This window comes from Biomphalaria glabrata, chromosome 17 (genome assembly GCF_947242115.1).
Source record: "Biomphalaria glabrata chromosome 17, xgBioGlab47.1, whole genome shotgun sequence".
NCBI lineage: Eukaryota > Metazoa > Mollusca > Gastropoda > Planorbidae > Biomphalaria > Biomphalaria glabrata.
Genome location: NC_074727.1, coordinates 25513010 through 25532352, shown reverse-complemented (window position 1 = coordinate 25532352; position 19343 = coordinate 25513010). Strand labels below are relative to the sequence as shown.

The window sequence follows — 19343 nt, the reverse complement described above, 5'->3', positions numbered from 1 at the left end:
AATGTACATAAACATAAAATTCAAGTAAAATATACTGGAGAACAAAATGTTAAAACTAGTAGCCTCCCATTATTGAAAGAAATAATTGCTGATCTTTTGCTGTACATCAGCAAGATCCCTTAGAGACTACTGTAAAACACAAAAAGGCAGTCCAGATATTTGAGCCAACCAGTTTTTATTAAACTCAATAATGTTATGTTAAATAAAATTCAAGTGAAATTCAAGTAACTTTACCAGTTAAATTTAATTCACAGCTGTCTGACAATAGTTCCAAATCATCCAAGGCAAAGAATGTTGTGTAGGTATTTGCTTTAGAAGCGACAAAAGATATGAAGATATTTCCTTTAGGAAGCATGACACAGCCAGCCAGCCAAAAGTTGTTACTGGATGGCTTGGTTGACCAAAGGACTTCCTGGAATAGAAAACCAAATACAACTTTAACTAGACTCATGGAGAGTTGAAATAAGATATAAAAATGATCTAGCCCTTGATTAATTTGAGATATTCTAAAAGTAGTATAAATTTTTTATTAGCTTTTGATTACAAATGTAGTTTAAGTAAAAATTTTGGTAACTCTTTTTTCTTTTTTAAGTTTCAGATATTCCTTCAGAAAAGAAGTTTATACATTCCCCTCCCCAGCCCTAACCTCCTGCAGTCTTCAGACCATAGAAGACAGTCCAGAGTGATAGCACATGAACAGCATTATTAACATAATTTAATCTGAAGATTAGTTCAATGTGAATTTTTGAGTTACAGAAATGGCAATGAGCCTCTTGAGCTATTTGTGTCTGAAACCTTAGTTTAAAGAAAGTATAAATATATGAAGTTCTGAAATATTTCTTTAAATGTACAACTAAGATACATGTAAGTTTGATATTTCTCTTAAAAATTCACTGTTACAATGTAAGGAACATCAAACCAATAAATGAAAACTATAACAGATTATACTAGAACAATATATTAAGTTTTCTATTGCTTGATGGGATATACATCTCTTTGACAGTCAGAAAGACAAAAGTAAAATTCAAAATATCACAGAACTAACTTAAGTCTTAACACACCTGTTGGTTGGAGTTTAGATCAGTGACCACAAGGAATAATTCCCATTCTTGTACATAAGGAACAAAACTATTAAAATTATATGCAAAGTAATAGAAAACGAATCCACTGCCATTGGATATAAATGGGAATGAGTTGAGAGCAGTGAATGATGTTCCATTATTGAGATTGTTGACCACAACATAGTGACCTGAAACTAGAAACACATAAGAGTCAGTTAAATTTATCTAAAGCATCTATGTTCAAATGTCTCCAGTGATTCATTGAGCAATGAGAATAATTCAATGATTGCATTCATTCAGAGATGTGTTGAATAAATGCAAAGTGCATATATCTCCTATTCTTTAGAAGTTCTATTAAGTGAATATATCTCCTATTCTTTAGAAGTTCTATTAAGTGAATATATCTCCTATTCTTTAGAAGTTCTATTAAGTGAATATATCTCCTATTCTTTAGAAGTTCTATTAAGTGAATATATCTCCTATTCTTTAGAAGTTCTATTAAGTGAATATATCTCCTATTCTTTAGAAGTTCTATTAAGTGAATATATCTCCTATTCTTTAGAAGTTCTATTAAGTGAATATATCTAATATTCTTTGGAAGTTCAGCATCAGCACAATGGCTGAGCGGAAAAATGCTTGGCTTCTGAACTGGGGGTCCCAGGTTCAAATCCTAGGATTTTTAATTTCTGAATCTTTGGGCGCCTCTGAGTACACCCAGCTCTAATGGGTATCTGACATTGGGGGAAAAGTAAAGGTGGTTGAGCATTGTGCAAACCACAAGACACCTTCATAAACCGTAGGCCACAGAAACAGATGACCTTTACATCTTCTGCCCTATAGACCACAAGGTCTGAAAGGGGAACTTATTAGTTATCTAAATCAGCTTATCAACTTTATGATGATGATTCACAAAATAAAAGTGTAACAAAAAAATATTGAGCTTAAAGTATTGAATTACTTTTAGCAATATTATTACAAATTAAAAATTGAAGCAGCCAATTTTGAACATTATATTAGATAAAAGTAAGCAAAAAGGAAAATATCTACATAGAAAAGTACCTGAACTATTTCTTAGAATTTCTTGAAAAATAATTAGCTACCACATATTGAGGGCTAGTATCACATTTGATCTAGCTTATTATTTGTCAGTGTATTAAAACTACAGTTATAGATAAAGTAGTCACTGCACCTTGGAGTTGACTTTTGTAAAGATGTGTGTGATCAGAAGGTGGTCCATTCTTGTCCCCAGTATTATTGGCAGCCCTTCCCCAACTGAACTGGTTTGTGGAAGTATTGGTCTTGTAGCCACACATAAAAACATCTTCAAAGTCACACGATATAGAACGCTTATTATCTAGACAAAGTACAAAGACAAAATGTTTACTATTTAGACAAAGTAAAAGAAATATATAGAATGTTTATTATCTAGACAAAATATAGATTGAATGCTTAGTATCTAGACCAGTGGTCTTCAACCTTTTTTGGCCTACTGCCCCCTTTTCGAATGTTTTCTTTAAAAAAATCCGCCACCGCCCCCCCCTCTAAGAAAAACAGTTCTGAAGAACCGTGAGAAAGCAAATTTGAACAAAATATCATCTATTTATTAATTTTTATGCTGTCAATAACACTTATCCGCTTGGGAGACGACCGCATGCCAAAGGCGATTGTTGTGAACTCCTTGGCCTATGACTGACGAGCTTTGAGGAGGACTGAGTTACAGAGGTGCCCCCCTCCCCCATGTGCGATATAAAGATTTATTCAGGTGCCATTTCGCTCTCACTGGCATAGAGGAAAGTACCTGGCAGCATTCTCTGGCAGCAGATAGCCTCTGAGAGAAACAGTTCGAGAGCTCTTACAAAAACTGCGGGACAAACATTTGATACAACGGCTTTGTCTGCATAAAAGTCTGGAAAATATGTAGGTCACAGTTTGGTTTGCATAGTTATGTGAAACACTGGACTCAGCCGTAATCTTCGGAATGAAAGGCAAAAACAGCCAATATTATCATTAAGCAAAAATTATGTCAAATAATTTGCAGTGATTACACACAAAAATTAATTGTAAAGACTTTCTTTCAAATCCTAAGAATATTTGGGCCTACTGTTTTTAGGTTTAATTGTCAATTTAGTTTTAATTAGTAATATAAATATTACTATTACTGAATTCACTACAAAATGAAATTAAGCTAATGGTAACCTTGTGCCTCCTGCAGTCTGACAATATTAGAAATTTCAAGCTTAAAATTAGCCAAGGCAAGGCGAAGGTCTCCTCTATTGTTTACACCCAGTCTATTTCTTTGCTTATTCATTAACTTTGTTACACACTAAATCTAGGTTAACCATGTATGTTTACTGAAAAGCTAAAACATCATTCCAATTTGACCAAAGTTTTGGAATTTTACTGAAACATTTAAATGCAGCCACATCTCTGTTGTGCCTACAGGGGCGTAGCTAGGAATTTCCATCATTTGGGGGCCAGGGGGCTTGACATCTCTGGGGCCGCTGCATTTTGCGTAATATTTAATTAAATTAATTAAAAAAGCACTAATTTGGGGGATTTTCAATTTCCCCCCTCCCCCACCCTAGATACGCCACTGTGTGCCTCCTATGTTTAGATTCTTTTTACTGAAGACATAGTTTTGTAAATCTATTTTTTCATGCAACTCACTTTGAACGTAGGTAACAGATGTTTAATAATTGTCATTTATTTATATATTTTTTTTTAATTTTAGAAGCGAATCTTAATTTCTTTATAGAATTGTTATGTAAATGGAATAGATATAGGTGTCCTTGGGCACTAATTCATTTGTCAATAAACAAGTGATGTTAGATTGTAAAACTCTTTAAAATAGATTTAATATCTCGATAAAAGAGAAAATGATATTATCAATAAAAGTTAATCTCTTTCCTAGCAGTCGGAAGTTAGTTTCATTCATTTGTGTTAGATGCCTACCATGTACAACAATTTTTTACAACTAGAGTCTTACACCTTTTTCATCATTTGTTTCATAAAACTGTTGAAAGATGCACTTATTTTCGGCATGGGCTTGTATTTTATTTACAGTTTTATGATTAGATTCAAATAGAAATGAAATTGCGGGCCAAACTTTTATTGTGTATCATAACTCACAATGTGAATAGTGAATAGATTTGTTCTTTATTCTATATTACGTATGAAGTCATTGTAGCGTCCAACCACTGATGGTTTCCTTTATGTCCTCATAAGCTACATAACTAGACAATTATGAAAAATATTTCATCTCTAACAGTAAAAAAGTCTTTTCGTGTTACATATGTTTTAAAATAAATTTAGTTTTAATCAATTTTTCAACAATATCACAAGTATTTTAAAAAAGCTATGCATTTTTCTAAGAAGCCATTAAAACATATCCTGCTTTGCAGTTTTTTTTTTGTTTTTAATATTGTTTTAACAGTAGATTTTTATAATTGTTCATGAATATTCTTAAATTATTTTTGGATATCGCTATATGTTCGTGAAGCCGACTTGGTTTCATAACCTCATCTGAAAATGCCATCAAAGTAGAACTTACTTTTTTTCTAGTGGCAATTCACTAAATCTCAAGGAAATATTACATGACATACCAGTGAGTTTTCGTAACAACATTTTATCAATGCTTTTTGTTTTTAAAAAGTTAAATTATTCTATTAAATGTTACCTTTAATGTTTTTTTGCAATTAACATTTATATATCAATATATTAACATATGTAGATAAAATAAACTATAATCTAAAAGGCGTATTACCTAGTTTGTTTTTCAAATCTTAAACGTTTAGACGCGCGAGATCCAAGGACAATAAATACTCTCTGATCATAGCAAATGAGTAAGAATTTAAAAATAGAAAATTGGATTCCCGAACTCAATTTCTAACGCTGTTTCTGTTCTTAAATTTGAAGCAAGTTAACTATAATTTGTCTATATTTAGTTTCCCAGCTTTAATGTTGAAGAATTTTTTAATTTGTTTTGTTTTAGAGCACCTTTAGTTTCTTTTTTCCAGCTTTATGCCCAGCGCCCCGTTACCGCCCCATTTTGTGCCCAGCGCCCCCCCTACCGCGTTGGCTCTCAGCGCCCCCCAAAATCTCAAAAACGCCCCCTAGGGGGCGATATCGCCCCCGTTGAAGACCACTGATCTAGACAAAATAAAGATATATAATATTTAGTATCTAAACAAATAAAACAATTTCATTAATGGACATTTTGACTATCAAAGATTTGATTTTGTTTATTTATCATTTCATTGCTGCTCTATTGGTAAACATTGGAGTTAAGTGCCAGTGCTGCTTTTGGCAGACTTCAAGGACAAGTGTTATATATAAACTATTGAAAGATTAAGAGTGAAATAGAAAGCTTTCTTAATTAATTATAGTTAAAATTTAAACTAAACATGCAAAATATAAAAAATCCTTTCTAAAAAAACAACAAAAGTTTATCTAAGGGAAAAAAATCCCCAGTTAAAGCTATATCTTTTAGAAACATAGAAGTTATTTTCCTTATTTGATATCAAACAATTACCACAAATCTTGTAAACTCTGGTTCAACCCTAGTAAGCAAAGCAATTCCCATTAATCTTTTAGCTCTGGTTCAACCCTAGTCAGCAAAGCAATTTCCATTAATCTTTTAGCTCTGGTTCAATCCTAATCAGCAAAGCAATTTCCAATTGAATAATTGATTAATGTTTAAAATTATTCCTGTTTTGTTTGGTACATTAACCATTTGTTAAAAAGTTTCTACTTGATCCCTGAAAATTTGTGTGGGAGAAATAACGTTTAATTATCTAAGATCATAAAACCTTACATATTTAGCCATATCTGTAAATACTGAAGGATTAATTTCTATTGTTGGTATCAAACAAAATAATTAATTACCAGTAATTAATTGACTAACTGGTTATTTTAAAAAATTGATTATGTCTTATTTATACCAATAAAAAACTTGATCCGAGAATGAGTGTGGGTGAATTAACATGTAACTTCTTTTTACCAGCCAGACAGATAGAATGAGCTGATATAAGCATTATAATTAAAATTTTATTGTGTTACTAACTAAATCAAACTTAATTGTGTTACAAACTGGCCATTACTTACCACAGATAGAACCCTCATCACTTCCATCACTACAATCATTGACCAAGTCACAAGTTTTACTTTTTGGAATGCACATTTGATTAGGACATTTAAATTCTTGATCTGTGCACTCTGAGAAATAGAATATTAGGCTATGTAAAAAAAAAGGTTTAAAATATTAGCCTATGTAAAAATATATCTCTAAAATATTAGCTCATGTAAAAAAAAAAAGATCTTTAAAATAGATGTAAAAATAGATTTCTAAATTAATAGAAATATGTAAAATTAAATATTTGACAGTTAAAAGTTATTTTTTTTTCCCAGCTGAATTTGTGGTTACTTAGTAAATGCTTTTCAATATTAAGGTTGTTTATCTTTTTAAATTCATTTTATCATTAGGGCTGAAGACATTATATAGTATTAACTTTTATGTTTCAATATCATAGAAAAGAAATACTTTTCTTATAAAATTTAATTCTTCATAATTCTTATTTTACATGCCCCCCCTCCCCCGACACAGAAACATAGTAAAAAAAAAAAAAAAGAAAATTTAAAGCATCAAGTTACAGACTATATCATCCTACTGCTTTAAACGTACCACAATTCTTTTCATCTGTGTAGCTTTTACAGTCTACAACTCTATCACAGATTTTCTCTGGTGGAATACAGTAGGACTCATCAGTACACTCAAACAATTGGCCAGGACAAGCTGAAAGACAACACAAAAACATGCATACATTTTTTTGTTCTCTGAGATGTATTCATATTCATCTTTGTCAAATAAAAGTCCATACATTGCTGGTGTGTTTTTGTTTACCTCTTGTTCAACTGTAGTTAGCAAAGCTATTCACATTGTACTTCTCTTTATTAACTCTTTAAGGCAGATATGTTACGTTGTATTTTAGATGTTATATTATATTTTAGATGTTATATTTTAGACATTATATTTTAGATATTATATTTTAGACATTATATTTTAGACTTAATGTCGCTATAGTCTCAATTAAAAACAGATGTTGAGGTGAGAACACGTTTGTATTTCTTGAACAACAAAACAATTGTTTTTTTTTTTTTGTTTTACATATTTCAGATTTTCCTTCAGAATTGAAGATAATTATATCAGAGCCCTAATCTCCAGCAGGACAGTGAGGGATGGTGACAGGTAGAATTTGAATTCAGGACCAGCAATGGTCCAGAGCACATACCATGTAACCAGACAGCCAAAATGTATTTACAATGTTACATGTGATCTTCCATTCTTTATTCATTTTAATTTCATAATTATTTTATATACAGTAGTTTGAGTATGAGTTACATTTACCCTAAAGCACAATAAACACTTACAGAATGGAGGACATCTGCCTTGGGTTATAGAAATATCATCTATCATGATATATTTTGTTATGGTCTGTGAGCCTAGCTTATCACCCTGAACTATGTATGTTAGTAGAGCCCTCTCCTTAGCACTGGAGGATGGGATAGTGGCATAGAGTGAAGTCCACACTATGGTTTGTCTATCAGTAAACTTGACTAAAGTCTGGACATCATTTCCCCTGGTCAGATTAATCTAGAAATATATATGGATACAAACTATAAACATATAAGATTTCTTCAAATTAATAAACATTTTAGACTTCTTTCTGTGCATTGAAAAATAAAAAGCATAATAAAGTTAATTTTAACACAATAAAATGAAACCAATCACAACAAGTTTTCACTTGACAAAAGTTGCAAGAGATTAAATTGTTAAGTTTGGGATTATAAGATCTATTGTTCCTCAGGGCAGACCAGATTTTGAATGAGTTTTTATTGAACTTAATACTGCATGATTAAAAACAGGTTAACAATAATGTCACACTGCTGGTATGACTGACAAGGAAAAGTCAAGCACTTGTTAAAAGATGGCTGCATTCATGGATATATTAACAAAGTCAAAATTAAAATACCTACATGTAAGGAACTTTAAAACTCTTGGCTTGGTAGAAAACAATCTAGCTAGGTATACAAATATGAGCCTTATTCTTATATCTATCTAGAAACTCATTATCTAAAATATAAACTAAACATAGGATTGACCAGCTTAACTGTCCTTAATCTATTCTGAGACAGCTTAAATTGTAGAGCTAAAATAAAAACAGTATATTTACCATGAAGGTAGCTGGTGATGTGGAAGCATAGAACAGCCTTAGGCAAAACTCATCAGGAAGAAGTTGGATAACCTGTGACATTTTCACCTCATCCTTCTCTATCATATTTAGAGTGTCAATCATAATCATAAGTCCTAGGAAGTGAAACAAAGGATATTATTGCATGTTTTACAAGTTGTAAAGAAATGTATGTATTTAACAGTAGTAATGAATCTATCTTTTAATGAACTCATCAAAAAAGTGTTCTATTGTTTTTTAAGTTCTTGAGACATTTATTCTTCAAATTTTTCTCTTGTCTTATGGCTGCCTGGTCGTGCGGTTTGTGCGTTGGACTGTCGTTCGGATTTATTGATGGTTCAAATCCTGCCCACTCCCATCCCCCATCGTCCTGCGGGAGGTTTGGACTTCGAAGTAAACTATCTTCAACTCTGAAGGAACATCCGAAACATATAAAACATTTTACAAAACATCTTATGGACTACAGCTATTACTTCAAAAAAAAAGATAATTACGCCCTAAGTATTTCATGTGTCAATCTAGTCATTGATGCTAAGTTGTTGATTTTCCTGGCTTATTCAGGCAACCCATTTCATTCCTAATGGTATTAGGGAAGAAGGAGCACTTGTACAAATTTGTTCTTGCATATGGAATAAGAAATGTGCCTCTATCTTGTTATCTTTCAGAATATTTCATTAGGTTTCGTTTTTCTATTTATAAATTATGGTTTAGTGTTTTATGTATTATAGCTTCTTAAAGTTGTTATATTGTGTTATGGATTTGAGTATTGAATATCTTATAGATTACAGATGTTACTTGGTGTAGTTGTGTTAGATTGCATTTGTAGCAGTAAGATTTTTTTTTTTGGGGGGGGAGGTGTTATATTGGTTACTGCTTTTATTTGACTGTGCATTTAAACAATATCATGCTCAGATTGTCCATGGATTATTTTGTAATCTACCACTAATCCAGATATGTTAGGAAGAGATCTAATGTAATCTAATAGTCTAGTTGGTTTTTTAATAATTTGATCAAAATTTAAATTGTGTAATGTTTCTATAAATAGTTCATTAACATCCATAAGGTTTAAAAGTTAATTGCAAAATTCCTGCATATACTCTAAGCTAGAATTTGGTGGTCTGTAGATGCTGCCTATTATCAGGGATGTTGAGGTGGTGTTAATTTTACAAAATATTGATTCTTAATTTGTTGAGTTTGGTATAGTAATTTCTTCTGTTATTAGTGTGTTTTTTATTGCTAAAAGAACTCATCCATGGTTATCAGTCCTATCTTTCCTAAGAATTTCACTGCTATTGAAGATTTCTGAGTTATAAATTTCGGGGTGTAGTCAAATTTCTGTTCCTGCAATTAGGTTGGGCTTTCAAATAAGATTTCTAAGTCTGATGATTTGTTCTTAATACTTTGAAAGTTACTTAGGTTTTGAGGTACTTTTGTATTACTGCTTTAGTAGGTCTATTTGATGAGTATGTTGTAATTGTATTTATAGATTTAACAGTTGTGAATCTGGCTAGGGGTTGGGGAGCTTGATGTTGTATGGGTTATAAGTGTCTGCATCAAACAAATCATACAGTCCTGATGTAAATTAAGGTAACCCACATGGTAGACAGTGCAACGATGCATTTGTTGCCTAATGCATAAGGTCTATTCATATGAAAGAGTTATTAAGTCGTTCTATTGTCCTTCTATGGACTTAAGTTCTTGAGAGTTATGCTGAAAGTTGTTCTTATATTGTCTTATGAAGGAGTTTTTCTTTATATTTTTTTTTAGCTAGAATTAATTGTTCTTTAATCTTTTAAGGCAAAAGGATAGCACTAACAATTAACAAAAACAAGTATTCAGAGATTGAAATCAAGAAGTCATCATTGTTACATACCTGATGAAATGTTGTAATAGGGGTTTGGTTGTTTCAAAGGTGAGACAGAAGAGTCAACCATGAGCCATTCTGTAATATCAGAGTCTAAAGAGTCCTGCATCAGGCCACATAGCAAACCATTTTCAAAATCACACCAAAAGGTTGGGGCTGATGATCAAACAATGACAGTAAGAAGTGGTAGGAAAAAAAAAATAGAATCAAACACTAAAATAGCAGAAGGCTACTAATGTTAGTTTGGCAATAATCATTTAGCTAGTTTATAAATTTTTTTTTTTCATTTTGAAGTCTACAATTTTAAAATGATTTTTTGTAGCATATCTTATAGGCAAAAAAAAAAAAAAAGACATTTAGAGAATGTTTTTGTGAGAAGAAATAATTTATTGTTGTAAGATAGATGACTGATTACAATGAGTTTTAGAAAAGAAAATATATTATACAGCACAATAAGAGTTTTACAATAAGTAACATATTACAATGATTAAGAAGTTTTGAATAGGAAACATATTACATGTGACAATAAGAATTATATTAGTGGTAACATATTACACTAGACTAAAGAGTTTTAGAATATGTAACATTATACTACAAAGTTTACTCCATGGTTAACAAGACCTTTAAAAATAGACTTTTACTGAGTTACTGAGTTTAACAAGATACATTGTGACATATTATACAATTCATTGAGAATTCTGAATTTTATGAAGATTGTGTGTTCAATGTTAAATACAATTTGTCATACATTATTTGATGAATACACTAATGAAAGGTTCAGATGTTTACATCATGTACAACAGTGTAACTTGATCTAACTGTAGAATATTCTTGTTACACAAATAACAAACTAGTGTTTTAGAGGGAAGACATATTAGGAAATCCATTTATAACGTAAACACAAGCGGTGTTGCACTGACACGCTAGTGTGCAAATGTACTTATAATACCAATATCTTACACTAACATTACTAAGTACTAAATTCATATTAAATAATAATAGACATTAATTATTGGTCCCTTAACACAAAACTTTTTAAGATTATTTATTTCTTTTCATTAATTGAGGCTTTACCTGAACAGTTCAGTTCATCAGAGAAGTAATCACAGTCTACTATATAGTTACAGCGAACACCCATGGGAAGACAATTTTTCTGTCCATAGGTACTGCACAAAAATTCTCCGTCAAGACATTCTGAAAATTTGTATATATTATATTTAAATGTTGTACAGAGATACTTTCATGAAAAAGTGAATTCCAAAATTCAATCTCATAACTGTCAGTAAATAGAATAATATAACAGTTTGAAATATATTGAGAAGTTATGGGAGTTATTTATATTTCAGTATCGTGGCAATACATTTAAAAAAAAAAAAAGTTTAGTAATGACTGTGCTGAAGAAGAAGAAAGGACTTTGTCATGAAAATTTATTTTGATGACTGAACAAATGTATCCCCATCAATCATGATACTCAATCAAATCATCAGTCATGATATTCAATCAAGAAAACTAGAATTGACTCACTCATTTCAGCACAGGAACTGTTGAGTAGCAGAATATCATCTACAGCGATTTTCTGTACATCAAATGATCTGAAGTAGACCTCATAGTCACCAGGAGTAAAATCAATTAAACCCATTTGCCAGAAATCTGGCTGCAAAATCTAAAATGACAAAAAAAAAGGCTAAATGAAACTAGCGATCTATTTGGTTCATTCCTATCTTAAGAGCCATATGTAGCTCATCCTTATTTGCAGAGCCCTAATTAGTTCAGCCCTGTCCAAAAAACTCTAAATACATTATGTATACTCAGTTCTGAATGTGTTGCTCTATAATATCTAGTTTAGCCCTGTCTGCAGTGTCCTAATGAGTTTAATCCCCTATAATATCTAGTTTAGCCCTGTCTGCAAAATCTAAAATGACAAAAAAAAAGGCTAAATGAAACTAGCGATCTATTTGGTTCATTCCTATCTTAAGAGCCATATGTAGCTCATCCTTATTTGCAGAGCCCTAATTAGTTCAGCCCTGTCCAAAAAACTCTAAATACATTATGTATACTCAGTTCTGAATGTGTTGCTCTATAATATCTAGTTTAGCCCTGTCTGCAGTGTCCTAGTGAGTTTAATCCCCTATAATATCTAGTTTAGCCCTGTCTGCTGTGTCTTAGTGAGTTTAATCCCCTATAATATCTAGTTTAGCCCAGTCTGTAGAGTCCTAGTGAGTAGTGCTCCCCTATAATATCTAGTTTAGCCCTGTCTGTAGTGTCCTAGTGATATCTGTCTGCAGTGCAGTGTCCTAGTAATTTTGATCCCCTATAATATCTAATTCAGCCCTGTCTGCTGTGTCTTAGTGAGTTTAATCCCCTATAATATCTAGTTTAGCCCAGTCTGTAGAGTCCTAGTGAGTACTGCTCCCCTATAATATCTAGTTTAGCCCTGTCTGTAGTGTCCTAATGAATACCACTCAGCACTGTCTGCATGTGTCCTAGCATGTTGAAGGTATTGCCCTATAAGATCTAGTTTAGCCCCGACTACAGTGTCCAATCAAATGTATCTGTCTGCATTGACCTATCAATTATACATGTCTGCAGTGTCCTATCAAGAATATCTGTCTGCAGTGCCCTATCAAGTGTATCTGTCTACAGAATCCTATAAAGTTTATCTGTCTGCAGTGTCCTATAAAGTGTATCTGTCTGCAGTGTCCTATCAAGTATATCTGTCAGCAGTGTCCTATCAAGTGTATCTGTCTGCAGTGTCCTATAAAAAATATCTCTCTATGCTGTGTCCTATCAAGTGTATCTATCTGCAGTGTCCTATCAAGTATATCTGTCTGCAGTGTCCTATCAAGTGTATCTGTCTGCAGTGTACTATCAAGTATATCTGTCTGCAGTGTCCTATCAATGGAATCTGTCTGCAATATCCTATCAAGTGTATCTGTATGCAATGTCCTATCAGGTAGGCTATATCCGTCTGCAGTATCCTATCAAGGGTAACTGTCTGAAGTGTCCTATCAAGTGTATCTGTCTGCAGTGTCCTATCAAGTATATCTGTCTGCAGTGTCTTATCAATGGAATCTGTCTGCAATATCCTATCAAGTGTATCTGTATGCAATGTCCTATCAGGTAGGGTATATCCGTCTGCAGAATCCTATCAAGGGTAACTGTCTGAAGTGTCCTATCAAGTGTATCTGTCTGCAGTGTCCTATCAAGTATATCTGTCTGTAGTGTCCTATCAAGTAGGCTATATCTGTCTGCAGTATCCTATCAAGTGTATTTGTCTGCAGTGTCCTATTAAGTGTATCTGTCTGCAGTATCCTATCAAGTATATCTGTCTGCAGTGTCCTATCAAGTATATCAGTCTGCAGTATCCTATCAAGTATATCTGTCTGCAGTATCCCTGAATATATTACTCTATAATATTAAGGTCAGCTCTGTATTCAAAGAGTGTATGATGTGATTGGATTAACATAGTCTATTTGGTTCAAGAGATTTTGATGAATATCAAATAATAATTACATGCCTTTTCAAAATCATAGATTTTGGTCATGGTGTCCAAAATTTTCCTAACAGAGACTGTCCATCCTTCTTTTATTCTTCCTCTCATGTGGAAGTGAAATCTCATGCAGTGATTGCTTGTTAAAATGAGTTTACGTGAAATGAGATCTTCTTGCCTAACAAAACTGACCAGAAATTTTCCTGAGAACAAAACAATAAAGAACAAAAAATTTAAACACATTGTAAACATACAAAAAATAAAAAAAAAAATTAAAGTGACATGAAACCTGTATTATAAGTGCAAAATCCCTCACTCACCAATCACTTATTCTCCTACTTGACATGGATGAAAAAAATATGATATTTACCTGTTTGGATCTAAGACTAGTAAGATATTTTCATGATTGAAATCACAGCAGTTAAATTTAGACAATTTTTATTTGCAATTTAGACCCAATATGCTTTTTTTTTTAAGCCAACATATTCTTCTTCTTCTTTTTCATCTAGCCAGCTTTTTGGTTCCAAGCTGTGAGCTCTTTTGTAGACTGTGCCAAGGAAAAATAGTGTTCAGCACTGCCGTACAAGGTGTTGGTTATGTTGAGCTTAAGGTGAATTAGGAAGGGGCATTCAAAGAGGATGTGGTTTACAATTTCATAAGGGTGGGCACAGTGTCTACAAAGGGGTAGGTGTGTGAGATTTATTTTGTTAACATGGTGTGTGTCCTGTTTTTAGTTGAAAGATTGTAGATTGCTCTTTGCAGAGCATGAAGTTAATATGGTCCTGTTTGTTTGGCTTGGTCATTTTTTTGTACAAAAGCCAACATATCAAAAATTCAAGATTAAACTTCCATTTTTAGGCACTTTTTGTACCTAAATTTAAGATAAGTAAAAGTAGTGTTAGAATTCACTGACCAAAAGCATGTGTGTGTCAAGGGGAAGAGACATTATAAAGTGTGTCATTCCAAATTAATTAAAAATAGGGATTTTAGAGACAGAGAGAAAAAGAGAGAGAGCAGGCCATTTCATTTTATTGGAACAGGTACAATTATTCATGAGCCAAAAGTATGTTAGTGGTAATGTTAAAATGTGTTTATTGAACTTTAAAAAAAAAAAAGGGAATTTCCAACCATAATTAGTAAAATAAAGAGTGGAAACAAATCAACAGGGAATAGCCAGTATGTAGTGCTAGTAGATATATATATATATCTGGCATGAAATAAAATCTATTATATGTGACAGGAAAAAAATTCTTACACTAAAAAAGTAAATCCATAATATTTTAGCTTATTATTAGCACTTGATCATCACACAAGATTACTAGATAATTTACGTTAAAGGAAGTTGTCAAATAAAAGATTAAAGGAAGTTGTCAAATAAAAAATTGACCTAAATAACATTTGACCTTGTAGCCATAATTATGATGATAGATTACTGGTTGGTTTACTAATTACCAAACTGGATAAATCTAGTTAGAAGAAAAATGAAAAAGCACTTCTCTGTAAGAGATGAGCCATTTTGTATTACACAGACTCATGGTAAGAACAAGCATTCAAAGAACTGATGAATCAAGGAAGCAATTCCTAATCAAACTGGTAAACAAGTCACAAGTCTAAAAAACAAATTGAAATGACAACAAAGTACTTACCTCTGTTGTTACCTAGTGTGTGATCATACAAAGGAAGCCTGTTGATGGCATAGAACGCTGAAGCATTTATAAGTTTCCAATTTGATTTATAGCCACATATAAAATTATCACTGAATGAACAATTGAAATTGACATCTGAAACATTTTGAGAATAAAATAAATAAATAAATCAAAATTGAGAAACTAAACATTAGCCTCATTGAAAAACTAAACATTAGCCTCATTGAAAAACTAAACATTAGCCTCATTGAAAAACTAAACATTAGCCTCATTGAAAAACTAAACATTAGCCTCATTGAAAAACTAAACATTAGCCTCATTGAAAAACTAAACATTAGCCTCATTGATAAACTAAACATTAGCCTCATTGAAAAACTAAACATTAGCCTCATTGAAAAACTAAACATTAGCCTCATTGAAAAACTAAACATTAGCCTCATTGATAAACTAAACATTAGCCTCATTGAAAAACTAAACATTAGCCTCATTGAAAAACTAAACATTAGCCTCACTGAAAAACTAAACATTATTAACCTCATTGTAATTGTCAACACACAGGCAGAGCTTGCATGGTAGGGAGCTCAATTTCTATTGATTTAATAAAAACCACATGCAGTTTATGACTACTTAAGATTGGCAGGCTGAACATTTAGATGTTCTGTACCATAGCATATGCTGGCTTAGCAAGAGCTAGGTATTGCGAAGAGTAAGAGGTCACAAGAAAGAAATTATTTATGCTTTTTTTACTAATATTTCTAATGAAGAGTGGAAGACAGACTTCATGTTTGCCTTTGACATTATGTGAAAATCAATAAATTGAAACTGAATTAAAACTTCAGGACAATGGGTTATCAGAACATAAAATATATGCGCCATTTCAAAGAAAGATTAACCTTAACGAAAATATATCAATAAAAAAAATATTCAGTCGCCATTGTGGTTCATTTTGTACACCAATGATTTTCAATCCAATAGTTCTTGATGATGCGGCTCTTCTTGCCCTGCTCTCAGAGAGCTCAGACGTAAATGAGTATTTCAAAGAAATAGAACACATTGAAAATTATTGTAAAGATAATTTTTTATTATTAAATGTAAAAAAAACCAAAGAAATGATAATCGATTTTCATAGGGACAAGAAGGAAAATGATATTGTTTCTGTAGCTGGAGAGACTATTGAAATTGTGCAAACCTTTAAATACCTTGGTACTATCCTAGACAATAAACTAAATTTAAGAAAACTGTCCTCGTTTAATGTTAGCGAAAAGGCCTTGGCTATGTTTTATCACGCTCACATCTGCAATATTTTAAGTTTCAATATCACTGCCTGGTATGGCAATCTGAGCATTAAAAATAAAAATAAACTTAATAGAATCCTAAATGCTGCTGGTAAAATCATTGGCAAAAAACAAACCCCATTTGGGCAGTTGTTTGAGACAAACATCTATAAAAAAGCTAACAAGATCCTCGAAATAAAGAATCACCCTTTGTGTCAGGATTTTGTGATTTTACCATCACAAAAGAGATACAAGACACCGATAGCAAAGACAAACAGACACAAACACTCTTTTGTTCCCCATTAAATAAGAACAATCTGGTATAAACTTTGTCACATGTAAATTATGAGTGAGTCTGGTGTGAATGTACACTTTGGTTTCTTATAGTTATAATGTTTTTTGTTTGGTGTAATGCACAAATTTCCATATGGATAATAAAGATTATTATTATTATTATTTCTAGTGACAAATAGACACAAATATTAAAGGAGGAAGTGCAACTGAGATGTCCACATCAGTCAACTATTATTGACATTGTGAAGAACTTATTGCAGCAACTGGCTAATGAATAAGTATAGTTTCATCAAATTACCACATGTTCTGGTTTCATCAACTTACCACATGTTATGGTTTTATTAACTTATCACATGTTCTGATTTCATCAACTTACCACATGTTATGGTTTTATTAACTTATTACATGTTCTGGTTTCATCAACTTACCACATGGTATGGTTTTATTAACGTATCACAAGTTCTGATTTCATCAACTTACCACATGTTATGGTTTTATTAACTTATTACATGTTTTGGTTTCATCAACTTACCACATGTTATGGTTTTACTAACTTATCACATGTTCTGGTTTCATCAACTTACCACATGTTATGGTTTTATTAACTTATCACATGTTCTGGTTTCATCAACTTACCACAAGGTATGGTTTTATTAACTTATCACAAGTTCTGATTTCATCAACTTACCACATGTTATGGTTTTATTAACTTATTACATGTTCTGGTTTCATCAACTTACCACATGGTTTGGTTTTATTAACTTATCACAAGTTCTGGTTTCATCAACTTACCACATGGTATGGTTTCATCACTATTGTCACCACAGTCATCTATCCTGTTACAAAGCAAAGATTCTTCAAATAAAGACATGCCATTGGAGCAACTGAACTTGCAATCTGAAACAACAAATTCCAACCTTGTGTATATATCTTTATTGTTGTTTTTTTCATAGTCATATTGATTATATTGTATTTGTTTCCATTAATAAAAAAAAATGTTCTATACAGTTTTATATTGATTCGATAAACACTTTCATTTATTTGACCATTGACATTTATATTAGTAGTAACTATTGCAGTGATAGTATACAATTATAAAATTGGAATTCAATATTTTAAAAATATTTTAATTTTTATTATAATTGTTTATTTAATTCAGACTAGAATTATTGTTTTGGATGTAGCCTACCAGTAATATTGTTGATCCAATCCTGATATGGTGCAGTCGAAGTAAATACCATAGGCCTTCCTAAATCAGTGCAATCTTTTGATACATAAGTGACCATACCGACTGATTTGTAGGTGCCAGTCTCATCTTTACAAGACACTGGACTCCCACTGTCACCCTGTAACAGTAATAGTTTGGTTATCCTTTTAGCTCATAATAGATTAAGCCATAACAACCATAACAATTTATTTAGGTCAAAACATTTCCAAACAACTCAAAAATAACATAAACCAAGATATTCAAAATGAAATAAATTAGCAAGTCAGCAATAATAATAATAATAAAAGAATATTTTTGGATATAACAAATAGCATTTTTATTTAATAAACAGTATTTTTGAAGAGATCCAAATGAATAGAATTTTTTCTCAGCATAGAGAATAATAATTTTATAAAATCACCCAAAACACCAAAATTCTTTACAAATTAAAAAACAAATATCTCCAATGTTCAACAACATGTTTTGGATGTTCCTTCAGATCTGAAGATTATTACACCCTAGCGCAAACATCTGACAGGACAGCAAGGGATGGCAGCAGGTAAGGTTCCAATCTAAAACTTTCAGTAAACTGAATTGAGAACAAAGATGACCTTCAGCAGTAGCACTCACAGACGAAATTCAGTTCTACCTAAGACTTTCAGTAAACTGGATTGACAATAAAGATGACCTTCAAAAATGTCTTAAAACCACACCACCAAACAGCAGATAAGAGTGCTGTCATAGAGTGTACAATGAAAAACAATGTGTGTTGGAATCAATTAATTTACATGCCTAAATGAGCAACTGATATCAAGCCTTGAAATGAAAGAGCAGAGAATTATTGTGTCCCATGGAGGGATTAAGTAGATATTAAGTTGTGATGATTGGATCTAGTGGATTCTTTTTGCATTCATGCCAGTAACACAAATCTATAATAAACAAGGTTACAAAGATAGTTTGTGTGGAAACACTAATTCAATATTGGCGCCCTAAGTGGTCCACTCAGGTAGGTAAAAAGGCAGCTTTCAATATTTTCTGACTGAACTAAAAACTATCAACAATCCCAACCCAATCTCCACCAATGCAAAAAGAAGACATGTGAACATATAGAAAGTTATGCTGATATTATTATATTCTTAAGCTGACTGACATCTTGATACCATGTAATACAGAGACACAAGCATTTATTAATCTTATCATTATAATATTGTTAATATTCATATGTATTCTGATGTAACTGATGATAGAGTTCAATGTGAA

General features: G+C 32.0%; 1 protein-coding gene across 5 annotated transcripts in view; it reads right to left on the bottom strand.

Moving 5' to 3' along the window:
• LOC106067133 (uncharacterized) overlaps positions 1 to 19343 on the bottom strand; it is a 164390-nt gene that overhangs the window by 4418 nt on the left and 140629 nt on the right. For all 5 annotated transcript variants that reach the window (XM_056014923.1, XM_056014924.1, XM_056014921.1 and 2 more), the window contains 14 exons: positions 18066 to 18222; positions 17669 to 17773; positions 15309 to 15443; positions 13690 to 13865; positions 11697 to 11835; positions 11247 to 11366; positions 10182 to 10328; positions 8291 to 8424; positions 7488 to 7710; positions 6742 to 6852; positions 6165 to 6275; positions 2251 to 2415; positions 1062 to 1255; positions 235 to 412 (listed from right to left, as the gene is read on the bottom strand). In XM_056014923.1, the coding sequence (XP_055870898.1) occupies positions 235 to 412; positions 1062 to 1255; positions 2251 to 2415; positions 6165 to 6275; positions 6742 to 6852; positions 7488 to 7710; positions 8291 to 8424; positions 10182 to 10328; positions 11247 to 11366; positions 11697 to 11835; positions 13690 to 13865; positions 15309 to 15443; positions 17669 to 17773; positions 18066 to 18222 (2095 nt within the window). The remainder of the gene's footprint in view (positions 1 to 234; positions 413 to 1061; positions 1256 to 2250; positions 2416 to 6164; positions 6276 to 6741; positions 6853 to 7487; positions 7711 to 8290; positions 8425 to 10181; positions 10329 to 11246; positions 11367 to 11696; positions 11836 to 13689; positions 13866 to 15308; positions 15444 to 17668; positions 17774 to 18065; positions 18223 to 19343) is intronic.